Below are 24,404 nucleotides of genomic sequence, written 5' to 3'. Positions count from 1 at the left end.
TATGCTATCATAAATTGTCAACAGTTGGTCAGATCCCCACAGGGAGTGGATCAATATGCAGCAGAAGGGAGAAAGTGCTGAGGAAGGAAAAGCAATGCTCTAATTAGAACGAAATTTAAGAGTCCAGAGGTACCGATGACAGTGCCTAATACGTTGTAATTTATCAATGGCCTCCAACTCTTGGTGTCACTGTGCTTAGAGGCAGCAGTGCAGAACACAGGGGGTTGTGCCACTTGCATGCCATGGCGTGTGCCCCAGCTCGCTCAGGGCCTCCCAGCTCTGGGGACAGGCCATGGGGCCACCAGCCCTCAGGCACAGGGCCCTACCCAGCATCAGGACCCTATACGATGCTCAGCCCCCCCAGCACAGCGCAACCCCAACCCAGGGTCAGACCTACCCTTATTGGGCACAGATCCATCACCTGCCCCACCTCATTTTATTGCTCCTTGTTTTCAAGGAGTTGAGAAATTTAATCACTCAAGTTCCCCCGTGCCTTCCAGTTGCCCCCAACACCCTCCCAGCGACATGAAGGGAAGTGCAGACTCCCTGTTTAATAAGTAGCCATAAAAAGCCTTGGGGATTGGAGAAATATCAGCAAATATAATAAACAAAAATATATTAACTCTAATCCCGCAAAGCCCTCGGCAATATTAATATCTGTTTAATGTAATCACCTATAAATAAGTGATGACCCCACGATTCAGTACGACATCTGTCAACCCCATTTCCATACAAGTAATTATGCTTCCTAATAACTAATATAAGCCCAGATCTTTTACACTACCGACCAGCTGGTGTAACACAGCCTCTCTGCTGGACTCTGTCCCCATGGTGGTGCCCAGCAGAGCTGCACCCCATGCAGTGCTGTGCAGCTACAGGCAGAAAGCAGCAAGGCTCAGGAGCAAGGCATGTCCCAGGGACACAGGGTGTAGGGCTGTCCCACCCCCAGGGGACAGTGCAGAGGGGTAGCCACAGAGGACTGAAAAACACTCACTCAGCGAGGAAGGCCTAGTAATAAATTTATTGTATTTTATTACATTTTTCCCCCTTTTTTTTTTTTTTCCACTGAATTCCAATTCCTCATATTCCCACTCTTCTTTCTGAAAGAAAATGATTTTTAAACATAAAAATAGAAATTCTGCATATTAAAAGTGCATACACCTTGAATAATAAAACATACAAATAAATAATAAAAGGCATTGACACAGTCTCATGCACTTGTCCTCAAATAATTTAAAATTTATGGTACAATGTTCAATCCCAAGTAAAGACAGCCTGCTCTCCAGATTGCTGTACAGTTCAAAAACATTAAAATACAGAAGAGAATATCAAAGGTGTGGGCAAACCCCACGTCCCAGTATCGGCGTACAGTGATGTGACATGCAGTTTTCAGAACCATAGATATTCCAGTGTAAAATCTGACGCTGTGTCCAGAGGAGAAATTACATTTGTAACAGGACTTAAAATTCAATTTTAACCAATGGTGAGGCACAGTTGGTGAGCAAATCTGTACAAATTAATACTTGGAAGGCCACAAGAAAATATTGTAGCCGCTTGTAGCCTGTATTCCCTTGTGTCACCCTACCCAAGGCAATGTAGCACCTAAAAAATATTTGCTTATTGCACTGCACAAATGCCATACAAACCTAACACTAACCTTCTCACAGCACATTGTGCTGCAGGGCCTAGAGCGAAACAGGGTTGGTGTTCACAATTTTAATCTGTGTCTTTAAAATAAAAAACACTATCTGCAGATAAACTGAGTGCTATCGCCTTGAAATAAATAGAAGACTTCCTAAACCTTTAGGCCTAAGATAATCTCGTGCAAGTCTTCACGTACCCTTATTTTACAAAGTAAAGCTCCTAATAGTAGATGCTTCATGGTGCTTTTGTTAAGAAAACCACGTAGTTGTACTTTCATCTCACCACAGATTAAAACCAAATTTCAGTTCCCTCCACAGGTAACGTTGGATGCCGCCAAATTGTTTCAGATTAGGAGGCAATGACAAAGATAGAAAAAAAAGATGACAGCAAAACCAATTGGAATGTCATTTCCCACCCCTCTCTATGATGGCTGAGCCCTGGGCACGGCCCATGGGGGCACGGCCCTGCCCCACAGCCCCTTCTCACCACCCAGAGTGTGTCAGCAAAGGTACACAAAGCAGCAGGCTACGCACAGAACGCTGACCAGGATTGCCTTGTTTTAAAACAAACAAAAAGAAAATCAGAAAAAAAGGGGAAAAAAAGGAAAAAGAAAAAACAATACAATACATAAAACCAGTTTGTTCTCATTTCAACGTTTCTAATTCCTTTGACATTACACTGCACTCCAGCCTTGTCAGTTATCTCGAATTCTGCAAAGGAAAGAATCAAAGATGTGCAAATAAAGCAGGAAACCAGGTACATGCTCCTATGTGCCAGCACGGCACTGCACCAAGGAACAGAAGCACAGAGTCAAAGCATGCTCTGGTGCCCACCGAGCAGCTCTGGGTACTGAAAGCACGGACTGTGGTTCATATTAGATGCTTGCATAGATAATAAGTGCATGCATTTGAGTACAGCGAGAGAACCGCCATGCAAAACTGCCTTTGTTACTGAGAAAAAATGGTTGACCATGCTCAAGTTTCAGCTTTGGGAAGCAAACAACTCTGCAGCTAGGAAGGATGAGGGCACTTGCAGTGGAGTAAGTGTATTGTCATTAAGCTGCTAGTTTTCTATCCTAAGCATTTTTGTTTTTTAACGTAGCCTTTTTTGATAAGTTCGAACGGGTTAACAATTTATACACCCAAAGTGAGACATTTACAATTTACCGAGAACTGCAGGCACCAAATTGTCTATCAAATGTGATTAATACAAATAAAAGATGCCTCTTTAATACACATCATTGAAAATGTGCTTATAGTTTTATACACTACTAAACGCTATCCAAAAGACAAAGCCCAAAGAGGGTAAAAATAACTTCTGTAGGAGACTCCAGCAAAGCTCTGGCACTGGGCAGAGGTCTACCCTCCACCCCCGGTGCAACCATGGTTTTAACAGCAATCAGGTGTGGCTTTAAACCATCAGGAACACTGCTGCTTCCTGGGCCCACATCCTTCAGCCCTCTCCTACCCGAGAAAGTTCCTACGCTGCTGGGGATCTGTGACACTGAGGAGCAGAGGATGCTGAGTGGCAGCAGGCAGCTACTTCCCAAACTGCTGTTTCACAGAATCAACACAGCCATGAGAACAGGGACTGCATCTTCCAGGTCCTGTACAGGCAAGCTTTGCACGCCTGATGTGTACCTTATATTCAACAAGAACTACAGTGCACCCTGCTAGATCAAAGCACTTTGCTCGAGGATGCTCAAAGTCATGCCCTCCTGAGCCAGAAAATGTGCTCTAAGACAACAGATCAACAGGAAGAGGGCACTGTCACTATCAGCGACTCAGCCCACCCTATGCTTGTTCACAGCGCAATGACTCGGTGCACTACAGCTTCTGTTTCCAAAGGGACAGGCAGAGATCCAAACAGGCAGCATGCAGAGAGCAGCCAGTGCTGGAGCTGGCAGCGACTGCCATCAGGAACTACAGTAAGCAGAGAGAGAAGAGCTGGAGACTTCTCACAGCAATGCAGAGATTGGACTGTTTCTAACCTCAGCTGCAGGAACGCTTGGCACCACGACCTCTCATCCCCTCTTTGTCCAACCAGCAGCTGTCATGACCACTCTCGTGCCCCAAACACAGACATACTAACTGGCACTCAGCAGAATGCCAGCTTGGACATGGCTTCAAGTTTCCTTCAGCACAGGCATCAGCTGAAGACACCTCAAAAACCACACAATCAGCTTCCAGTTTCAACTTCTCCAGTGAAAGATGGATGATATGAAAAGAAAATGTCACTTGATAAAAATAACCTTTCACAAGTGATCCCATGGTGAAGTGCACAGAAAGTGAGGTTCTGTCTTATTAAAAAGATATCAAACCAAGTTAGCAGTAGCTTCCAGAATTACATTCTTGCTAGAGGAGTTGTTACAAGAGAAGAGCCAACACGGTGCAAGATCTTAATACAGATAAAATCTTAAGTATTTCAATATCGACATTATGGGAGTAATTTAAGTACCACAACGTGAAGCAAGTCCTATCTGATCTGCTGGATACAACAAAAAGTAATCCAGGAATAATCTGAATTATACATGGAAGAAGCAAGTAATGCAATCTTCGCTTCTTGTGCTGCACTAAATGAGAAGGAAACAATGCATGGGAGAAGAAATAGATCAAGATGGCTGTGTTTAGGCTTAAAAAATAGCCCAGGGCACAGAGTCCAACACATCGTAAAAACATGCAGGTCACTGGCACTGCTTCTATGGTGCACAAAGGTAGGCCCTGCAGAGCACAGCTCGAATGGAGCAAGGGCTGTGCTGCAGGTGGGCTCACAGCCACACACCAGCAGAGCTCTGTGGCATCCCGGGCCAACTCCTCAGCTCCAAGGTAACAGCCACCTCAAACTGAGCACACTGAGCTCCAAAGCAGTGAGCTGGGTAAGAGGAGGGTCAGGGAGCAGCCGTGTGCCCAACTGCCCCAGGTGAGGCTCCTTGCAGGGACCCAACAGCAGCCAGGAGTGCAGGTGGAAGAGGCCAGCTGAAAGAAGTGCTGGTTTGAGGGCCACCTGCCACAGTGCCAACAGAGGAGTGCCAGCAGGGCTGCCCACAGCTCAGCCTGGAGAAGCTTCGCTCAACGAGGCAGGCAGGGACCCCACTGAGAGACAAGCACACAACAGGCTGCTGCTGTACGTAAAGGATATGCAGAGCATTAATAAAAACTCATTGAATTACAAAAAAAAAAAATTATACCACGTGTATATAAAAGGACTAGAAGAATCCTCCTCCTAGGAGGAATCTTGAAGAGTGTGAGGACTCTCCCCTTTCAGAAGGGCATGTAAACAAAGACGTCACAAATGCAGTGCTTTACCCCTGACAGAGCCCACCATGACCACAAGGCCCAGCAATGCTTCAACCCAGTGCCAGGCAGGGAGGAGTGCAGCAGTGCTCTGCAGCGTGGCTGCTCCTCAGCACCCAGGCACCTGCAGCCCACATGAGACAGCTTGCTAAGGGCACGCTCAGAGCAGGCAGAGAAGGTGAGACAACACTTTGCTTATCTAAATATTACCCCTATAAACAGCAGATGCCATATTACACCACTACAATTAAGCATCAAAGCACAGAAGCTTCTTCTCAGGAGGCACAGTGGTGCTCTGTACAGCACCACTGCCATCCAGACACTAAGCCAGCTGTTTCTTGTGGCACTGTAACAATCTCCACCCTGTGCTCTCACAGGTACAAGCTGGTGACCAGCTGCTGCTCAGTGGCTTCCATCACTTAGTATAGGATTTTGGAGGAGAGAAAGCAATTAAAGAGGACAGGCTAGAGGTTGTCTTAGGTATGGACAGAGTAAAACTCTCTGCAGACACAGCAACAACAAAAAAGCAGATTACACTTTATGAAAAAAAAAATATCTTTCTGCTGTTGGAATGCCAGAATGGTATCTATTATAAAGACACACAAGTACCTTTCTGTCCATCCACTAATGCTAGTCCCTCCTATACTGGCTGAGTATATACCTGAGAAACAACATTAGTGTTGAGATATTGCCCTTTAGAAAGCTTGAAAATGATAGGGAGTAGGGAGAAAGGGTTGAGAGAGAGCATAAGCAGCGGCAGTCTCTTCTGTCTGGTTTCCTTCGCATCCTCCCAGCTCAGAACAAGGCTGCAATCCGATGTGGAAACAGCCTGCTCAGAACAAGACTAAAGGAGTATCAGTTCACAGCTCTATAAAGCACACCAGTGTCAGTACAACTGGGTTTCAGACTTCGAGCCTGAAAGAAGTTGATGCATTTTCTATAGAGAGACTCCTGTACAAGTGCTACGGGACAGCTGCATTCACGTTCAATGACGACTCCAGCTAGCCTACTTGCATCAGTGCTGGCTGCCTGTGGCTATTTGGTTTGATGGCAGAATCAAAAGGCGCTTTAACAACTTGCAGTTAACTTCTCCTCAAAACATACATTAGGCACATGAACAAAAAAAAAAAAACAAAAAACAAGAGCTCAGAATAAATTAGCTTCTCAGCAGAAAAGACACCTGGATTGCAGCATTTCACTGAGGTTCCATAGAAGGCCGTACAGACACCTGCATGCTGGAAGGTAACCTTTTCAGTGGCTTGTCTGCAGCCTGCTTGCCACTGGAAGGAGGAGACCGGGCTCCAGGATCTAGCAGGGAAGACTTGGACTTGCGGCTGGACAGCAGAGAATGTTTGTTGGGTGCGGCATCTTTTGGGACATGTTTTTCTTTTGCAGTAACGTTGGCATTGGTTTGAGAGGCTGGTGGGACACCACCTTTCTCAGATTTGTCCTCCAGCGCGTTTTTGCTGGCTGATTTGGAGCTGCCACTCGCTGCCTTTTTTGAGAGCATCGTTGTCTTTCCCAGGTCAGCTGATCTACGGGTCTCTTTCTGCCTCAAGGCTGATTTAAAGAAAGACAATCCCTTCTCCTCCGATTTGCTGTCTCTCTTCAAACCAGAACGCATACCAACATTTGGAGACCGCAGGTTTGCCATAGAGGAGCTCCGTGTGTGCTTGCTGTCTACTGCCCTGCTGTCACTCCTGGAGTGGCTGATCCGCGGGGAGCTTGTTCTCGAACTGCTGGTAACACTTGTTTTATCTGACCCCAAGCTTATTTTAGAGCCCTCCCTGCTGAGGCTTCGTTCTGAAGTCCGGCTCTTCCCAGCAGAAGAGCCCTTAGTCAATGAGCCTGATGCAGCTTTCTTGGCAGCTGTGGAGGATGGAGAAGAACCTGACTTTTGTTTCTGTTGAGCCAACGGGACAGTCACCTCAGACTTGGTGCTATGGTCCTTCCTAGCCTGGGTGGGTGCAGGAGACCCGTGTCGCCCAGTGGCCCTAGAGGCATCGGTCTTACTCCTAGACCGGGAAACCTTCTGGGAACTCTTGAGGGGAGGAGAAGAGCGAGACACTTTAGTCTCTTGGGTAGATAAGACCGTCCTTCCTTTCCTCATTCTGTCTGACTCAGAAGCTCCCTTGGAGCTGTGAGCCTTCTTCGGGGTTCCCTCCACTTTCTCTGGAGCCAGTCCTGTCCCACTGGGGGCTTTCACCTCCTTGACTGGAGAGCTATCCACAGAATCACTCTGATCAACAAAGGCGATTTGATTGTTGTTATCAAAAGGGTCCAAAGCAGGGTGACTCCTGTCTGGCTGCTCAGAACTCTTACCAAGCCCATCTGAAAGATCTGAGCTCGATGTCCTTACAACAGGCTCTTCCCTGAATGCCCCTTCCATGACAGCCAAGGGGGCCCTGCGAGCTGCTTTATGTTCTCGCCGGCCACCATCACAGGGCTCCAAGTAGCTGCTAGAGAGATTCCTCAAGCTGCCAAAGCAAGAGGTGGAGACTTTATCATCAGCAGCCTCTCCGATCTTCTCCAGAGTGGAAGCAGAGGTGTGTACAGGGGAGTCTCCAGAGAAGCGCGATGGAGAGTTGGAGCGCATCTGCAGTTTTGCAGAGAGTGACCACGAGGGCCTGACACCATTCTCACTCACGGCCAGTGGGCTGGTGACAGAAGATCTGGATGACAAGCTCTGACGTTGGACACTTCTTACAAAGGGCCGAGTTGAAAAACCTCCTGCAGAGCAAGAAAGCAATGCCATCAGTACTAAAGCCAAGCCCACAGTTTATGTCACCCCTCCATAGGTGCAACTTCAGAGTCACACCATTCGGTTGAGATGGAATAAACTTTAAAGTCCCCTCCACTTGCCTTTCGCTGGTTGCCCTCCACAAATTCAGACTGCCCAGGTCTCCATCCACAGCCTCGGGCAGCTCCTGGGATGGGGCACCAACAGCTCTGGGCTGCTACCTCTGAGTAAAGAATTTCCTCCCTTCCCTCTTTTAGTTCAAAACCTAAACCTAAAAGAGTCGGACAGACACAACCACACCACACTGTGCACTTGTCTCTTCACGCCTGCCTGAGGCACAACTGTCTTGCACAAAAGCTAAAGGATTCAACAAGTGTCCACCTCCCCAGCTGCTAAAGGAACTGTCCCTCCTAGGCATCTTGGAATTGAAAGGCTGGCAGCCTGAGAATTTTTTTTTTGCCCAGCTCCTTCTCCCTGTGCACCTCAGTGTTAATACACACCATCATCCTCACTCCTTTCTCCAGTCAGCTCCACCGATTCCGAGAGCGAAGCCAGAGATGTACGCCGTGATGATGCTGCAGAAGCAATGCTGGGCTGCTTGCTGCCAGGAAGACGGCTGACCCAGTGCTCACAGAGCGAGGAGCTTGTGGAGCCTGCGAGGAATAGAACAGAGACATCAGGCCAGGAGCACAAAGCTGCAGAACACATGAACTGCTGGGAAGATCAGTGTCAGGCATGTACTGCACCAGCTTCAATCTGGGACTGTCTCATGTAGCCACAGCTTTCTGATACAGAAGCGTTAAGTCTCTATTCACACATAGTTATGGCCACAAACAAAAGAGACAATTACACTTGTCCCAGCATGCTGCGAATGAAAAGAATTAACACCACAGCACACAGACAGGACAGTCCTTGAGCTGCCACAAGAACACTGTGCAAATCTTCCCTTCCAAAGGCAAGTCACCAAACCTTTACCTGACCCTGTTCACCCCAGATTCCAAATCAACACATTCAGCTGCCAGCTGCTTACCCAAGACCAGCTGCACTGCTAGTAGGAATGAACTAGGCCCGCTGCTATGGCATGGTGGTTTCCACACAGGCAGCTCTGAGCACATGGCAGCAGAAGGGGCTCCCCCATGTCCACAGCTCCCTTGTCATAATTAGCCAAGAGAGGTAGGGGGAGCAGAACACACGGGAAGCTTCCCATGTCTCCTGTGCACAGCAGAGGACTCATCCCAGCTCCCTGTGAACTCTGACACAGAGAGCTGAACTATAAGCAGAGCCAGGCAGAGAAATTATTCAGTTCTATGCAGAACAAACAATAACCACTTCCTAACAAAGCCAACAGGGCTTACCTGCCACAGAGCTGTTAGCAGACCATGATGGGATTGCTGTGCGTCTCTGGTAGAAAAGAATATACGCTGTCTGCTTGCAGACTTCATTTTCAGAAAGCTGCTGAACATCACTGTCATCAAAGCAGTACCACTGGCCATCAACCGAGTTTTTGCAATATGCTGAGAGAAATATTACCATTACTTTCCTTACTCCTACAACTCTCAAGTTTGCTGTATGATAAGGTTGTGCTTTAATTATGTGCTCTGACGGACTCAGAGGAGAATGAAAGGAATGGATTTATTCATGTAACACATCCTCTTCCAGCCTGACTAGCAAGAAGGAAGCCTGAGATGCAACAAACAGCTCACATTTCAGGATGCCCTTTCTTCAGTATTGCTGCCCAGAACAGAGCACCAGTTGGGGTAGTTTCACTCATTTCATGTTCTGTTCTTTGTGGCAGACTGCTTTCATTAGTGAATCTCCTCCTGCCTGAGCCCACCCAGGACAAGGTGGCCCAGAGGCATTCATCTGAACTACAAACATGTACATTTTTTGTGCTGACTGAAGACATACAGATCCTATAACCACCACAGAGCTATTGAAAAATGCAGAGAGGGATTCAAAAATGGGCTGTGCACAGAGGCAATGTGCAAATGCTTATATATAATAGTCTCTTGCAACTACAGAAGTGGGAAAGAACATTTTTGAAACACGGTGATATTACTCCCAAGGGAAAATAGTGCAGAAATGAATGTACAGTAGGATCTACGGGGTCTAAAGGCATTGTTCCATTTCTCAGAGTCATAAAAGTTACCCCTCCAGTATTACATAGTGAGCCCTCCTGAGCTGACTTAAGTCATTTTGTTGAAGAAGAGGAAGAAGCCACAGACAATAGAAAATATAACTGTTTTCTTTCTGAGAGGACATAATACTGCAGGGAACTTGCCTGTATAGTGTCCCCCTTGCATGGTGCCATGATGATTGCAGACAGCATACAGGTCATAGATATAGTCCTCAGGATCCCTCCCAAGACCATAAGGTCGCCTCCAGGGTGACCAGTGGGATGGCAGACTCCAGCTACTCTGACTGCGCTTAACAACATGAGGGGTCATGTCCAAACCACTCAGGGGAAATTTAACCATGTTCTGAAGTTTCATCCTTCGGTCTCCTTCCTGTGCAAAGAGAGGACAGCATGAACTGCAGTGACAGCAAGGCCACCGTCCGTGGGGAAAACAAAAACCAGGAGAGAAATGCACAGGAACAAGCAGTGCTGCTGAAGAGGTGCTCTTGCCAGGTCACTCTGTGGCTAAACAAGCAGCCCTCCAGGATCACTTACCTGTCTAAACCTTTTGAGGTGTATGATGAGAACATCAGGTAAGGTCCAGAGGCTCAGTGTGATGCTACCCTGCTGTAGCTGCTTGCAGTGTGGGCATCGCCATGCATCATCTGGGGCAAGCTACAAGGAAGAGGCATGAGCTGGTACTAGTTTCAAGTTCCAAGCCACTGCTTCTTCACTGGCCAAGCTCAGCACAGGCACCAACCCACAAATCCCAACTACCTCCAGCATTCATCAAGCTTCAGGGCTCCCAACAATACCTTTCAAAACAGCAAGGCAGAATTCACCTATAGCTGCTGAGCACATTACTCATTTCCACCTTTCAAAGCCCATAGTCCCTTAGAAATGAACAAAAAAAAGAGGCCTGAGTAGAGTTATCCTCACAAAAAAAAACAGCAGCAGAAAAGACATCTGAACAAAAGGAATACTGGCATACTTCAAATTTCATCTCTGACACCATGCTGCCCTCTGAGAATCCTTTTACTCCTTATGTCCCAACAGCCCAGACTTACAAGCTGCAGAAATTTGCACAGTCCACCAAGGAGAATGTATCATTTCAAAGACACAGGCATGACAAGCACTTCCATCCAGAGCCCCACGGTCAGAAAATTCAGAAGGCAGAGAGCTATAAAGCTGTCAAACAATGTTTCTTCCACCTCTGAAAGAAGCGACCAGAGGGGATCCAAAATAATTAAAGCTCAATCAGGGGTCCACAACCCACCTCAGGGACCAATTCTTTTTACAGCAGGTTACAGACCTCTCTCAAAGGGACACAGATCACTTGCACGCTCTGGATCAGAACCATCTCAAGCCTGCCCCATGGCACACTACTGCTTCTGCCCATTTCACCTCCTCACATCAAGAGCTGAGCTGGAGGAGTAGAGCAGCCGCACTCTTAGAGTCCGGTCCCTGGGTGACTGTGCTGCAGGACCCTGCTCAGCACAGGCTGCCTCGAGCCTGCTGCTGCTTCACTCAGGACTGGGAGAGCATAACTGCTCCAAGACAGAGCAGCACATTCCCATGAAGATGCCACAGTGTTTTAATCCTTTCTCCATACATCAGAAAAAGACACTGCTATTTCACAGGAGGAAACAGGAACTTGCACGTCTGTTCTGCAGTGATAAACATCAGGGGTGGAGAAGGAACATTACTGCCTTCAGCTTTCTCCTCACTGCAGAAAAACTGCTAGCAGGACTGCTAACTAGTGCTGTGTTAACAAATTTATTCTCCTGCCTCAACAAATCAGTACTTGCAGAAAACAGCTACTCTGCTGAGTATGGCATTCAGGCAGCACACAGACCAATCAGACATTCAGAGACATGGTGCCATACAGTCAGGTCCTACCTGCTCCTCTTTGGTGTACAGTTGGAAACACTGAGATAAAGTGCAGGTCTGAGGTTGGTGATGAAGCTCTCTCTGCTGGCGGACGCTTTCAGAGTCTGGAATATACTCATCCTCTGTGTTCACAAACAAGCTGCAGAGATACAACACATTTTTACCAGCACAGCCACCTGCTTCCCCTGCTGCTACTGAGCCATTGTGGAAATACAAGTAGAATTAGCAGCTTTTTCCTGGATTTGTCTTATTACACGTGAGCAAGAACTGCCTGGCAAGAGATCCCACCAGAGGAACACAACTGAACACAGGAGCAAACTGCTTCAGCTGCATGTACTGCAGTTTATCTCAGATAGACAACGCTGCTCACAGCCCACTGAATATCTCAAGTGAATCTAATTCCTGAGGGAAGGAGCCACAAGTGAGACACAAGCTCCGTAATTCAGAACCCCAGCTACAGAGCAAAAGGCTCTGAGGCCAGAGCAAACCCAGCATGTACAACCTCCGCCTGCCCCCACCAACAGCAGCCAGGGCATGGATGCTGGTTCTGAGGTCTGGTGTGTGCTGAGAGATTCAGTTCACAGTGTGATCTGGCCAGAGGTCAAAACACTTCACAGCTTTCTATTTCATACTTACAAATCTTTAGTTTCTTTGTCCCATTCTACGACTAATTTCACATGAGCAGTGCCCCCCTGTCCACATGACTTCAATGCCCTGGAGAAGAACAGACACAAGTTAGAGCATCTTGGAATCTAACACCTACATTATCTTCCATACGTATATAACTTGTCTGCCTTTGCTCTTTGCCTTCCTCACTGCCACCCAGATCAAGTTTAAAAGGAGAAAAGGAATTCACACAGCAAAAAGCTTGACAAAGAGAGAACTATATTTACTTAAATGCTTAGTTCTGGAAATGAATGCATGTTTATTTACGAAACAAGCATCCAGAAAAAAAATCTTCTGAAGAATAGTCAAGAAAAAAAAAAAAACCGTGGGGGATGCTTTCATTCTCTTCTCCATTTGTGAGGATAGATTCCAGATGGCAAGATGGCAATCCTGACAACTCCCTGAGGACACCCAGCTATTCCTCTGCTCCTGGCTCCCTGCACGCATCTGCACCAGGACTGCCCCTTCCCCTGTGCCTGCATTCCAGCTCCCAGCTGACAAACCTCTCCCCACCCAGGAGGAGCAGCACCACCTACCTTTCCACTGTTGGATGGCAGAGGGGCCGCTCCTCCTGAGGTAGCAAATACGTTATGCCCACAACACTGACCACTCGCAAGCTGAATGGACAGACCTGCAGCAAGACAGCAGAAGCCACGTGAGTGACTCCAGTACAAGTTAACTTGCTCCCAACATAAGCAGACAGTGAGTTTAACTCAGAACGCATTTTACATGAGTGCCCAAGATCCAGCTATGCCAGGCAGCTAGCAGAGGGGGTGCAGACAGCAGCTAATATTCCATGCCCCCAGACCTCCCCCCTGCAGTGACCAGACAAGCTGTCCCTTCTCATCACTGCACAGAGGGAGCTCTCAGCAGAAACACGCAACCACTAAGCAAACTCTGCAGCTTTCCTTAAGGCAAGCACCACCAGCCAGGGGATTTCCAGTGCAGATAGCAGCACTTATTTCTCAAGTGCCTCTTAGGGGTAAGGAAGGAAGTGAAGCATGTAATTTCTTCACCTGACCAGTTTACTTTTAGCTGGAACACTCAGCAAAGCAGACAAAAGTATAAGCGACTTGGACATTATTGCAAAAACAAACATGGGAAAGCATCAGCACAGCACGTGCATTGCTTCCAGCAACCAGGTTTCCTGATCAGGTCATCACACAGCACAGGACATGCCATAGAAACTGAGCCATATGCCTCACCTGCAAACAGGCTGCAGGCCGCAGGAAATACTGCATCTTCTCCAAGATTTCCTTCTGCAGAATATCCCAAGCAATTGTTTTTTCCAAATGCAACACAAAGGGCAAGCCAAACCTAGAGAACAGACAAGCATTTAGGGAAGAAATTAAAAGATCATCCTTTTCAGCAACCCAGACCCCACACTAGGACAGAGCCACAATGCTCCCCACTCTGCTCCTACAGAAACTCCTCAGCAACAAGGCATTCTGTACAGCTTTGCCAAGATCACTTCTCGCTCTCCCCCACCCGAATGCACTCAAAATCTCCAGCTGTTGTTGAACACAGACACGCTTGCTGTCTCCCAAAACATGTGGCTCCCCAGCAGGTCACACATCTTGATGGGCTCACCATCCTCTCAGTAACACTAGGCCATATTAAACTCAAAATCAGGAAGATTTGCTGCATTCATTAATGGGTTTTGATCAGTTTATTTAATACTCCATGGAAGCTAGGAATGTGAACTGGCCCTGCTGCACCTTGTGTTTTCACTATTCAGTGGGGGAAAACACAGGTCATTCAGGCAACAGCCACAACAGTCAACCTGACAGGGAATGTGGCACTCACCTTTTGCTCTGCTGTCCAGTGCACGCTCTATTACACACCAGCAAGACAATCTTGTCATTTGCTCCTTGTCTAGTAGAGGACTGTTCCAGTTTTCCAGACACCACAGTTCCTTGAGAGTATGATACTGTTCGTGAGTGTTCAGTGCCATATTTTAAGTTATTCAGGTTATTGTTCACATGTATTCCTGAAGAAGTAGAAATGAATTACTTCATTATGTCATTTACAATGTGTGTCCCTCTGGGGAACCTTCTCTGGGCATCAGGGAGCAGGTCAGTATGGAATAGAGACTCACTATTTTTATTACACTAACACAAAGGCTTCAAAGAGCAGTTGCTTTTCATGGTGACTACTTCTTTATAGAGATAAATTAGATGCAAGTGCTCACCTAACTGATTTTTCACAGTAATTTGTGCAAATACTCATAAGCTTGTCTGCCTGCATGAAAAGCTGAAGTGAGAGAAATTCTGCTTGTTACATTCAATAGGAAAATTTACCTTTGATTACCCTCTGTCCACCCAGGATGCAATTACTCCCTTTCTCTGAGAAGGAGATAGAAAAAACTGCATTTCTTGAGCTTTAATAGAGAAAAGTGCTTGCTCATTCCTGAGCCTGTTCATTCATCATTGACAATCTGATTTTAAATAACATGATTTTGGTGTCTTGATCTGGTCCTTAGAAGACCTTTAAAAGAAAACTAAACAGATATTGAATTAAGCCAGCCAGGCCTGCAGAACAAGCCCAGGAAGAGGAAGACAGTCATGTACATCACTTCTTGATAACCTCCCAGCTGGCACCACCATTACACCTACTGGAATAAGACTGGACAAAGCCCGAGCTGAAATCAATACACAACAGAATTGACTATTTGTAGGACATAAATTATTGAGTAAGCTCTCTTCCAAAAATCAAACCTCTCTCATCCAATCACCTGAGGTGGGCACAAACCAGTGTTCTCCACTTACCTCTCTGACTAAGGATACCCTCAGGCCTAAATATTTCCGGGGTCTCAAAGGCAAAAATGCAGTCACTTTCATGAATTGTGTCCAGGTCATCAGTGTCACAGAAGGAACGATGAAACCCATCGTAGTACATCTCCGTCAGCACAATCTAGAGCCAGCAGAAGCAAAAAACCCATGAAGCCACCCTAGTCGAGTCCTGCTGAGCTGCCCCATCTCTCTCTCAGCATGGGCTGCCTGCTGCAGAGTGCATTCCTCAAAGTATCCATGTGCTGGCCCAGAGCAAGGCGCAGGGAAGAGGGCAGTCACAGAATAGAAGACAAGGCAACGGCAGCATGCAGGGGGTTTGGTGGGATCTGACAGCCTTCTTGGAACACTTCCTGTGCCCATAGGTGCCCAACAGTTCCCTGATACATAGGAACCACAGGGTTATCAGGCAGGATAGTGCAAAGTCTGCACAGGAGGTGATCCTAACATCACTAGATTTCAAGAAGTCAACCCACAGGAAAAAGCAGGATCCAGGATATCACCATACTGCTATGGGTTGCAAGTCACAACTCTACACATCCAACACTGCTTGCATACAGGATGAATGCCATGGTATTGGCCTCCTTTAGCAGGAGAACTCAGGCAAGACCAGCCCTTACCTGCTCAGTGGGTATCTTGGTTTCTGAGGACACAGCCTCCCGCAGCCTGGCCACCGTCCCAGCGATGGGTACAGCCACCCCAATGCGCATGCAGTGGGAGCACTTCCCCTGGTACACCACAGTGACATAGAGTGGCCTGCAGAGAGCACAGACAGGTCACAGGACCTCAGGCACAGGCTTTACAGCACCCAGAGGGGGCCAGCCTGACCAGAGGCACCCCAGCTGCAGCTGTGGGGCGACACAAACTTATTTGACTTCCAAAGACCTCTTTTACTATGTATGCTGCTGTTACTTGTTCCTAAAAGCAGGAAGCTTTGAAAAAAAAGATGCACAAAGTTAAAAGTAAAACCCTCTTGTAAAACAATCTAATTTTCCAGCAAGGATCCTGTAACAGGTCAGTTCAGAGGAACAACTCAGTGTACTCAGAGAGCTGCTGCCACAACCACAGGGATAGCTCTTCCAAGTTGTTTCTTAAAACTAAGTCCTGCCTCCAACAGTACCAAAAGTAATACCTCTAAAGTACACAATGGAGAATTGAGCCTACAAGGAAACTTCCCCTGGAAAGCCCACTCAGCCTCCACTTAGCAGTGGAACAGGGATTTTGAACCAAACAAGACATCTTCCTATTTAGTATCTTCTTTCAATTCTTTTGTTCCGTTGCTTCTTGAACTGCATCCATAGTGTCACATAAAGGAGCTGCAGAGCTCAAGTACCCATTGTATAAACAGGTGCCTCATTGCTACGGGGGAAACAGGCAACACATACTTCAAGACAATGCCACATACCGTGTGTGAGGCAAAGGAATCGGCAGAGAGATGCAAAGAAAAGGGTCAAAGGTGTTGCTCTGCTTCTGGCAATGAGGGCACGTCAGAGAGGACCTGGTACAAACACCAGTAACAGAACAGTTATACATCATTTCATCAAGAACAGATCAATGATCACATCACAAATAACCAACCCCACGTGTCACACTTTTCTTCCTCCATACAAAGCAGCTTGGCACAGAGACAGAACAGACATAATTCCTGTAAGAGAAGGGTACTGAATTTCTAGATCATTTCAAAGTAATTAGCTTGAAAGTTCATTACAGGGCATGCAAGGAAAAGACTTCACTCAAGACACTGAATTGGGCTTTGAATAAGCATCACTCCAAGATTAATAATTCACCAACAGCAGCTCCAGTGTGAAAGACCTGAAAGGATTTTCTCTTTGAAGAGAGGTGAAGTGATGGGAAGGAGACTGTGACAGTCAGCACTGCAGGAGCAAAGATCTCTTACTCAGAAGAGGACAAATCCCAACAACATATCTCCTTCCAAATCAACCTGCACCTTGCACTGCCAGTGTTTTACACTACACAAAGTTTCTCCTTTGCAGAAGAAAACCTGGCAAGCAGTGGGGAGAATGCCCAGTAATTCAAGTTCCTACAGCAGCACAGATACAAGACACTGAGGAACACTGGAATTAGTTCTGCACTAGTTCTGAAATTAGAAAGCTCACTTCCCAGAAGTATGAGAAACTCACAGGAAATAACCTGAAGGGACACTGAAGGATTCAACTCAGGATTCTCAAGCTCCAGATAACAAGAACCCGGCAAGGTGCCTGGGATCCATCTGCAACTCCCCAGCAGCCTCCAGGCATCTCTGCACTTTGCTGCAGCCTCTTGCCTCTGAACAGGCAGGGTGAGCTTCACAGCAGTGAGCACCCCGGGCCTTTGCTCTGTTAAGCACTGCCTTGTTTTCAGGACACATCAGGGCAGGTGGCAAAGGGGTGCATACTGTAGAATATACCAAATTTGAAGTAATCAAACTCTTTCTCTCTTCCTTCTGGTGAAAGTTTCTAGTTCAACTTTTATTCAGCAAAAATTCAGAAACATCTGTTAGCAGTCCCAATTGTACTGTGAGCTAGTGTCAGAGTAAAATTAAACTGGGGTCAGTACTGCGTGTAATAATGCCTCAGAATTTACAAAATGTCATACCTGTACTGGGCTTGAAAGAGTTCCTGCACGAAAGTACTACTGATGGGAAAGGCTGGTCCCTCAAGGAGCACATCATCCTCCAGTGGTGGCTAAAAGAAAAGAAGAAACCCCAGAAGCAAAGCCAAGCGTGTAGGTGTGCTCCAGCTGACTCCAGTACTCCCAGCCAAATCTGTGCTCTCCCTGACCAGAAACATCAGGAAAGTGTCCAAGATTTTTAAGCAGTGCTCTCTGCCCACACAGGTTGTCAGGGCCCCGTGACTGCACGACAGGCAGGGGTCCTGCACCAGATGCAAGGCTGGCAGCGTTTCCTCTGCGTGTCAGCATTCTCTAAGGGTTGCGTCAGGGAGCCCGTGCCAGGGATTACTGAAACAGCTAGCCACATTCACAGGGCCAGAAACAAACAGTATTTGAACCCAAGCTTTTGTCTCATTTGAACCACCAGAGTTCAGGCACCAACAGGCAGATTTGATTTGAAGAGCAAAGCAGCAGCTGATCTCCCACATAGGCTCGCAGCAGCGTTTCTTACCTTGAGTGGAGGCACGCTGCTGTAATTCACCACGTTGTTCAGATCCTCGTGGACTCTGTCCAGAAGCCAGAGCAGGAACTCCTGCGCATCGTGCTGGGCATTCCCACGGTACTGCATGGCATTCTTGGACACAATGTTCTGCAGAGGAACAGAGACTGCATGCAGTAAGACAACTGGCACTACTCCGGATAAGCTTTCAAGAGTCGGAGGATGTAATTTACACTTGAATTTCCAGAAAAGCCATCTCAGGAGTGCAGCAGCACACCCAAGGGATTTGCTCAAATCTCTTTTTCTTCCGGATGCAAACGGGAACGGCTTGAAAATTCACCAGCAACAAAAGTCTGCACTTCCACAAGTCTGCCCCTGCCCTGCAGCTCCAGGACACCTTTCGCAATGCTGACATTTGTGCTGAGCCTCAGCCAAGCCACACGTGCCTCTTCCTCCCCATGCAGAAGTCAGAAGGCTCGGAATCATCTTTCACCATAAGCAATCAGCATCAGGAGGTGCTTCCTGTGCTGCAGCCCCTTGATCTCACTTTCATCTTCCCTACAGCACTGGGACAGACCCAGGGGACGGGAACCATGCACCACCACAAGGCACCCAGACTGAATGCTCTCCAAAATAACAGGACATGATGAGCTGACCCTGGAAAGTTACAAACTGAGGAGAAAGCAACCCTTGCTGCAGAGAAAAATAAAAAACAGCTTTTTCTGCTTCTTCAGGGACACAGGGAGCATCAAAGTGACACAATGCTGGCACCAGCCATCTGCAGCACAAAGGCAGAGAAGCCCTGCACCCTGGCAGCACCAGACATGCTGCATGCCCACCACAAACCTCCTTCATTTCTCTAATCAGACTTCACAACAGATTTGAGAAAGGGGGATGGGCTGCTTGCTTTATCCCTCTAAAAATGGGGTCATCGGAAGGGAGGGGTGATGAGAAAGACAGGGAAGGACTGACAGACATATATTCTCTATCCTCTATAATCCGTCCACCTGCCTCAAGGCAGCAAAATAAGGGAGAACAGAAATAATCTGCTCTCATTACACATGTGCATGCCCTTCTGACAGGGGATTTCCTGTCCCTGCAGGCACAAGGGCCAGCACCCTACCAGCTCAAACATACCAATGTGGTGCTAAAGCAGTGAGCAGTGTCCAGGGAACAGCCACTCCACTCCGGACAGGGCTGAAGGTAAGAGCATCCTGAGTGCCAAGGAGCTCTGGACTTCAAGCAAGGACTGATTTCTCACTGCCCCTTCCCAGCACCACTGGCATGGCTTTGGGAAAGACCTGGGTGCTGGATCCTGTGTGCACCAAGGGCTGCCTGCAGGTTGCAGTCTGTGCTCCCAAACCAGCACCAGCAGCGTGCTCCCAGTGCTCCTCCTGCTTCCCGCTGCCATTGGTACAAGCAGATTTGTTCTTGCTTGAACAGTGCAATAAAGCAGCAGCAATTGTGACTGGCTGCAAATACAGAGTTAAGAAGCAAATGGTTTAAACATGCATAAAAACACATTAAGAACAGCACATCCACCAACCTCCTGGCCTTTAATCCCCTGCCCCTAATCTGGGCTGCAGGCAGAGGTGGCACATCCCACCAGGCTCCATCTCACAGGGCAGTGCAGCTGCTCCAGCTGTGAGCAGCAGTGTGGGAATGGGCTCTGGGGACCCACCACCCACAGCCAACAGGATGAGATCCTCCCAGTGCTCAGAAACCCTGAATGGAAGCAGAACTACTAGAAGAGAGAAAGGGGAAATCATAATTTGTGTTGACTGCAGATATCCAGCCCCCTAATACAAGCTCCCCACAATCAAACAAGTCCCTGTCTGTCCACAAAGCTGATTTACAGCAAAGATGCATTATCGTTTTTATCAGCCCAATGAAACTTTAATCATTTATTGCTCTAAATAGATGCCATAAATAAAGCCAAGCATAGCTGAACCACCGGACACTCCTTTGCTGCTATTTTTCTTCCAGGTGGCAAAGATGACTGAAGGGAAAATGTCAGCTCGCTGTTTTCCAGTGTGCCTCTGGTAGGAAGCAGCTGTTGAAAGGTTTGTGGACACGGACGGATGGAACTGGCTCATGACAGCCCTGAAACAATGACACACGTGAGCAGGAAAGAGCCTATTATTTGTCTGTCATTGAACATTGTGAAGTTGGGCTTGGGCAGAGATTGTGTTGTTTTTGAATCCCACAGACAGCTTTGTGTTTGGGTAGCTTCTAAACAGACACCTCACGAAGAGGTCACACACACAAACATGGCAACTTCCCCTCTCAAAGAAAGATTTCCCCTCCAGGGAAAGCAAAACCTGGGAAACAATGGCTCCAACCTGGCAGCCATCCACAGCCCTGGGGACAGAGCCAAAGCCACAGGCTACCCATGGTCAGTGGGGGTCCTGGACCCACCATGGGGGGCACGGACCCAATGCTGGCACAAACCTGCTGCAGAGGGCACAGCAGCCAGGAGAGCCACCCAGACACAGGGCAGTGGAACCACACAGCAGGAACACAGAACTGCAGCTGGAAGGAGGGATGGGCAATGCCAACAGCAGAACAGGGGCTGAACTGGGGCAAGCACCTCAAGGCCCCACAGCACCCAGCTCTGCCCGCTCCAGAAACATGGGAACCATGGGGCCAGGTCACAGCAGGGGGGGCCAAGCACCACTGCTCTCCTCTCTCAGAGCAGGGGGCCGAGGACTGGCTGTGTCCATAGGAGCTGCTCCACAGGTTGCAGACATTCAGAATCCCACAGAAATGAAACACAACCAATGGACCACTCATCCCAAGCACAATATTTACATCAAGAGCTTTCCTAAACACCAGCACTGTAAAACTAAGTTACACACTATTAATTGTTACTGAGGTTTAAAAAAAAAAAAAAAAAAAAAAGAAAAAGCAATTTTTACTTGGCACAATAATCCCTGTTCCACTAACAGGGATTTGCTTTTGGTCCAGATCTAATTCTGATAATCCAACTCCATCCCATTCCTACGGCTCTGCTGTATTTGCTGTACACACTACAGGCAGTTTCATCTTGCAGGGCAGGAAAAGAAACCGGGGCAGCACAAGTACAGCAGGGCCCTGGAGAACATCAGAGTGCTCTGGTGTGCAGCCAGCCTAGTGATGAGGAAAGCCTCAGAACAGCAAATAACTTCACCATCCACAGGAGACCACAACTGCAGGAAATACAAAAGCAGAGGATCTGGGTACGGGTATACAATTTTCAAGCCCAGTAAGTTTCAATAGAAGTTCTCTCCCTGCAGCTCCCCTGTTCCTGGCACAAAGGGCACTCTGTCCCTGCAGCTGATGGACAGAGCTCTGGGGGAGAGCAGGACGGTGCCCTGCAAACAACGGGCTCCAAGCACAGCTATTGCTGACACAATGTGTGTTTGCTGCTATTGTCACACCATCACAAAGGGAAAAAGGAAGCGCGAGCTGCAATACTGGCCCCAGTTATGAAAGCAGCGGTTCTGTTTAGGCAGGAAAATAAAAACCACTGCACACCAGGAGAAAGTGGTTGCTCAAACAACTGTGAAAGAGTACGAGGCCGGAGAGGAGGTCACCCAAAGCTGCACCTGCCTCCTCTACCGCAGTGTGGAACATCTCCCCCTGGGAAGCTCATGAAGGAACAACAGCCCCTCACCCACAGCCCCTTCCACATCAGCCCTGAAGGTCTCCATCCTGAACGACCCAGAGAGGCTTTCCCTTGAAGCAGCATCTTCTCTGCCCTAAGAACAAAGCCTATGATGTCAGAACAAGCCAGGAGATAATACTTATCCTGTATCCTAAAAGGCGCTTAGCACCTGCAGATAAGCACTCCGAGATCAGAAACTGTCTTTACCCCATTATACACAGCACTACCAAAAAATCCCCCACACCTACTGCTAAGCGCTGCCTAAAGAGCTTTGCGAGCAGCAAATGTGACTGTCAGTAAGTACTGCCAAAGGAGTGAAGGTGCAGAACAACTCCTGAAAACACTTCTCACCATTTCAAACAGAAAAGAAACAGGCCTTGAGGGACGTTCTCGTGGGGAAAACAGCGGTTCCCAGAGCGAAAGCACCAACCTTCACCTTCCTTACATGTAAGGTTCTTGTTTACACCTTTAAATAAACCATGCAAACCTGCTGAAGAAAGCTTTAATTAACAACAGTGAATTTAATAGCAGGTTCATGCTACTGAATTGCCTTTAGAAGCATTCATTTACTACTGAAAGTAACTGCCCCAGTAAGAAGCAGCTGCACGCTCACCTCAATGCTGAGGTCACTGTGAGCTAACTCTGGGCACAGCCATGGGGCCCACCTGCACCAGACCCCCAGCATGAGGCTTTGGGACCCAGCTGGGGGGCCTGATGGCTCCAGTTCTCCCAGCACGGACCAGGCAGGCACTCACTGTCAGTTATGGCAGCCACTGGGCAAAGAAAGTTCCGCAATTAGAAAAACTTGGAACGCAGGTTGAGCTGAATACATGGCTCTGCTTCCCTTCTTGTTCTGCCACCCCTATCCAGGCACCTCTGCTCCAAGTCTGCGCATAGCGCTTCTTGGCCTTGCTCTGCTCTCCCCTTTACATCTGTACTGGGGAAAGATAACTTTGCCTCCTCAAGCTTCTAATCATTACCCATGAGAAATTCACACCTGCTGCTGCCAGGGAGCACTCACAAGCTGGGGGGTGGCTTCAGCAGAGCCATGGGGTGGGTGGTAGCACCTCATGCTCCTCACCAGATGCTGGGCCTCCTTTTTCCAACAGGGTGCCTCTGACCCAATTGCAGAGTGTACCTGCTGCAGGGCTCTGTGCTAGCCAGAGCCAGGGGCAGAGCCCGCAATGCCCCAGCAGCACGGCAGTGGGACAGAGGGCTCAGGGCCCCCTCCCATGCCAGCAGCAAGCCGCAGCCAGCCACCACGGCACGACAGGCATGAAACAGCAAAACGGACACCTCCAGCATCAGGCACAGAGCCGCCGGTGGCTTCACCGTGTAGTGGAAATCAACAGGCTGGCTGCCCCACCGAGTCCGGGGCTTCCGCTCCTCCTGAGGGGCAGCCACGAGAATTCCAAACGCACCCAAAGCAGCAACAAACCTTCCACGTACAACGGTGGGAGCGCCCAGGTACGGGTGGGACGCGGAGCAGCGCGGGAGAGAACCCGTTCCTTCAGCGTCAGCCTAACCGCGGCCCGGCACGTGGGAAGCAGCGCGACGCCGCCGGGCCTCCGGCGCGGGCTCCTCGCACCGAGACGCGGACGCACGGCAGCGGCCCGGCCACCGAACCGCGCCCAGGCCCGAGGCCCGCTCCCGCCGAGCAGAAGCGCAGGGCCGCGCCGCGGCGGCTCTGCCCGCCTCACCTTGAAGTCGCGGCTGTGCTGCGGGGTGTATTCCAGCGTCCAGAGCGCCCGCACCAGCTGCGCCAGCTGCTCCGTCACCTCGCCGGGTGCGGGGGGCGGCGGGCCGGGCTCCGCGGGGCCGCGGAACTGCTCCAACGCCAGGAACTCGGCGAACAGCTCGGTGTTGCTGAGGCACTGCAGGATGGCGTTCATGAAGCAGGTGTTGCCGTGGTTGCGCAGCCCCGCCACGCCGGGCACCGCCTCGGAGCCGCGCTCGGGCGGCGGGGGCTCGGGGCGGCGCGGCGGGCCCGGCGGGAGGCAGCTGCCCAGGCCGCCGGCGGCTCGCGGCGGAGGCAGGCGCGGGGCCTGCGGGCCGCGGGGCTCGGGCTCGCTGCTGTAGTGCGAGAGCGTGGAGAGGGTCTTCAGCACGCGGCTCATGAAGCCGCCGAGCGACCGCCCCGGCGCCGCGGACGGGGAGGAGGAGGCGGCGGCCGGTGCGGGAGCCGCGCCGCCGCCCGCCGCCCTCCCGCGGAAGAGCCGCTTGCTGAAGGAGCGCTTCTCCTTGGCGCTGCCCGCCTGCCCGGGGCCGCTCACCCGCGACATGGCCGGGCGGCGCCGCGCGCATCCCCACGACCCGCCCGGCCAGGCCCGCTCCGCGCGCGGCCCGCAGCCGCCTCACGGCGCCGCCATGCGGCGGGCGGGGCGGGGCGCGGCGTCACATGACCGCCCCGCCATCCCCGCTTTGGGCTGACGCCGCGCCGCCACCTTTACTGAGGGCAAGGCGGGTCCCGCGCGCGTCGGGTCTCCACCCCTCTGCCGGCTGGCGGCGCTC

General features: G+C 49.3%; 1 protein-coding gene across 1 annotated transcript; it reads right to left on the bottom strand.

Annotated features, from left to right (window-relative positions):
• Positions 1-1,002: 1,002 nt before the first annotated feature.
• USP31 (ubiquitin specific peptidase 31) lies at positions 1,003-24,175 on the bottom strand. Its single transcript, XM_042864475.1, has 16 exons — positions 23,594-24,175; positions 18,260-18,397; positions 17,734-17,822; positions 16,544-16,636; positions 15,759-15,894; positions 15,118-15,262; positions 14,156-14,339; positions 13,555-13,666; positions 12,886-12,980; positions 12,320-12,397; positions 11,693-11,822; positions 10,349-10,468; positions 9,959-10,184; positions 9,033-9,191; positions 8,178-8,330; positions 1,003-7,667 (listed from the first exon to the last, which is right to left on the bottom strand). Exons 1-16 carry the CDS (start codon positions 24,173-24,175, stop codon positions 6,133-6,135), a joined length of 3,975 nt encoding a protein of 1,324 aa, XP_042720409.1. The 3' UTR covers positions 1,003-6,132.
• Positions 24,176-24,404: the final 229 nt, after the last annotated feature.

Source organism: Lagopus leucura, unplaced genomic scaffold (genome assembly GCF_019238085.1).
Source record: "Lagopus leucura isolate 7727_CA_CO unplaced genomic scaffold, USGS_WTPT01 Super-Scaffold_760, whole genome shotgun sequence".
Lineage (NCBI taxonomy): Eukaryota > Metazoa > Chordata > Aves > Galliformes > Phasianidae > Lagopus > Lagopus leucura.
Note: the sequence above shows the minus strand (reverse complement) of the source record. Positions and strands in the feature narration are given on the sequence as shown.

Bases quoted from the DNA above. Each gene is read 5' to 3' on its own strand.
- USP31 (XM_042864475.1), bottom strand. From the start codon at position 24,175: ATGTCGCGGGTGAGCGGCCCCGGGCAGGCGGGCAGCGCCAAGGAGAAG. The intron at 13,667-14,155 runs GTGAGTGCCACA...TCTGTTCTCTAG, and splicing joins ACTGGACAGCAGAGCAAAAG to GTTTGGCTTGCCCTTTGTGT. The intron at 7,668-8,177 runs GTGTGTATTAAC...CTTGCTCTGCAG, and splicing joins AGAAAGGAGTGAGGATGATG to GAGGTTTTTCAACTCGGCCC.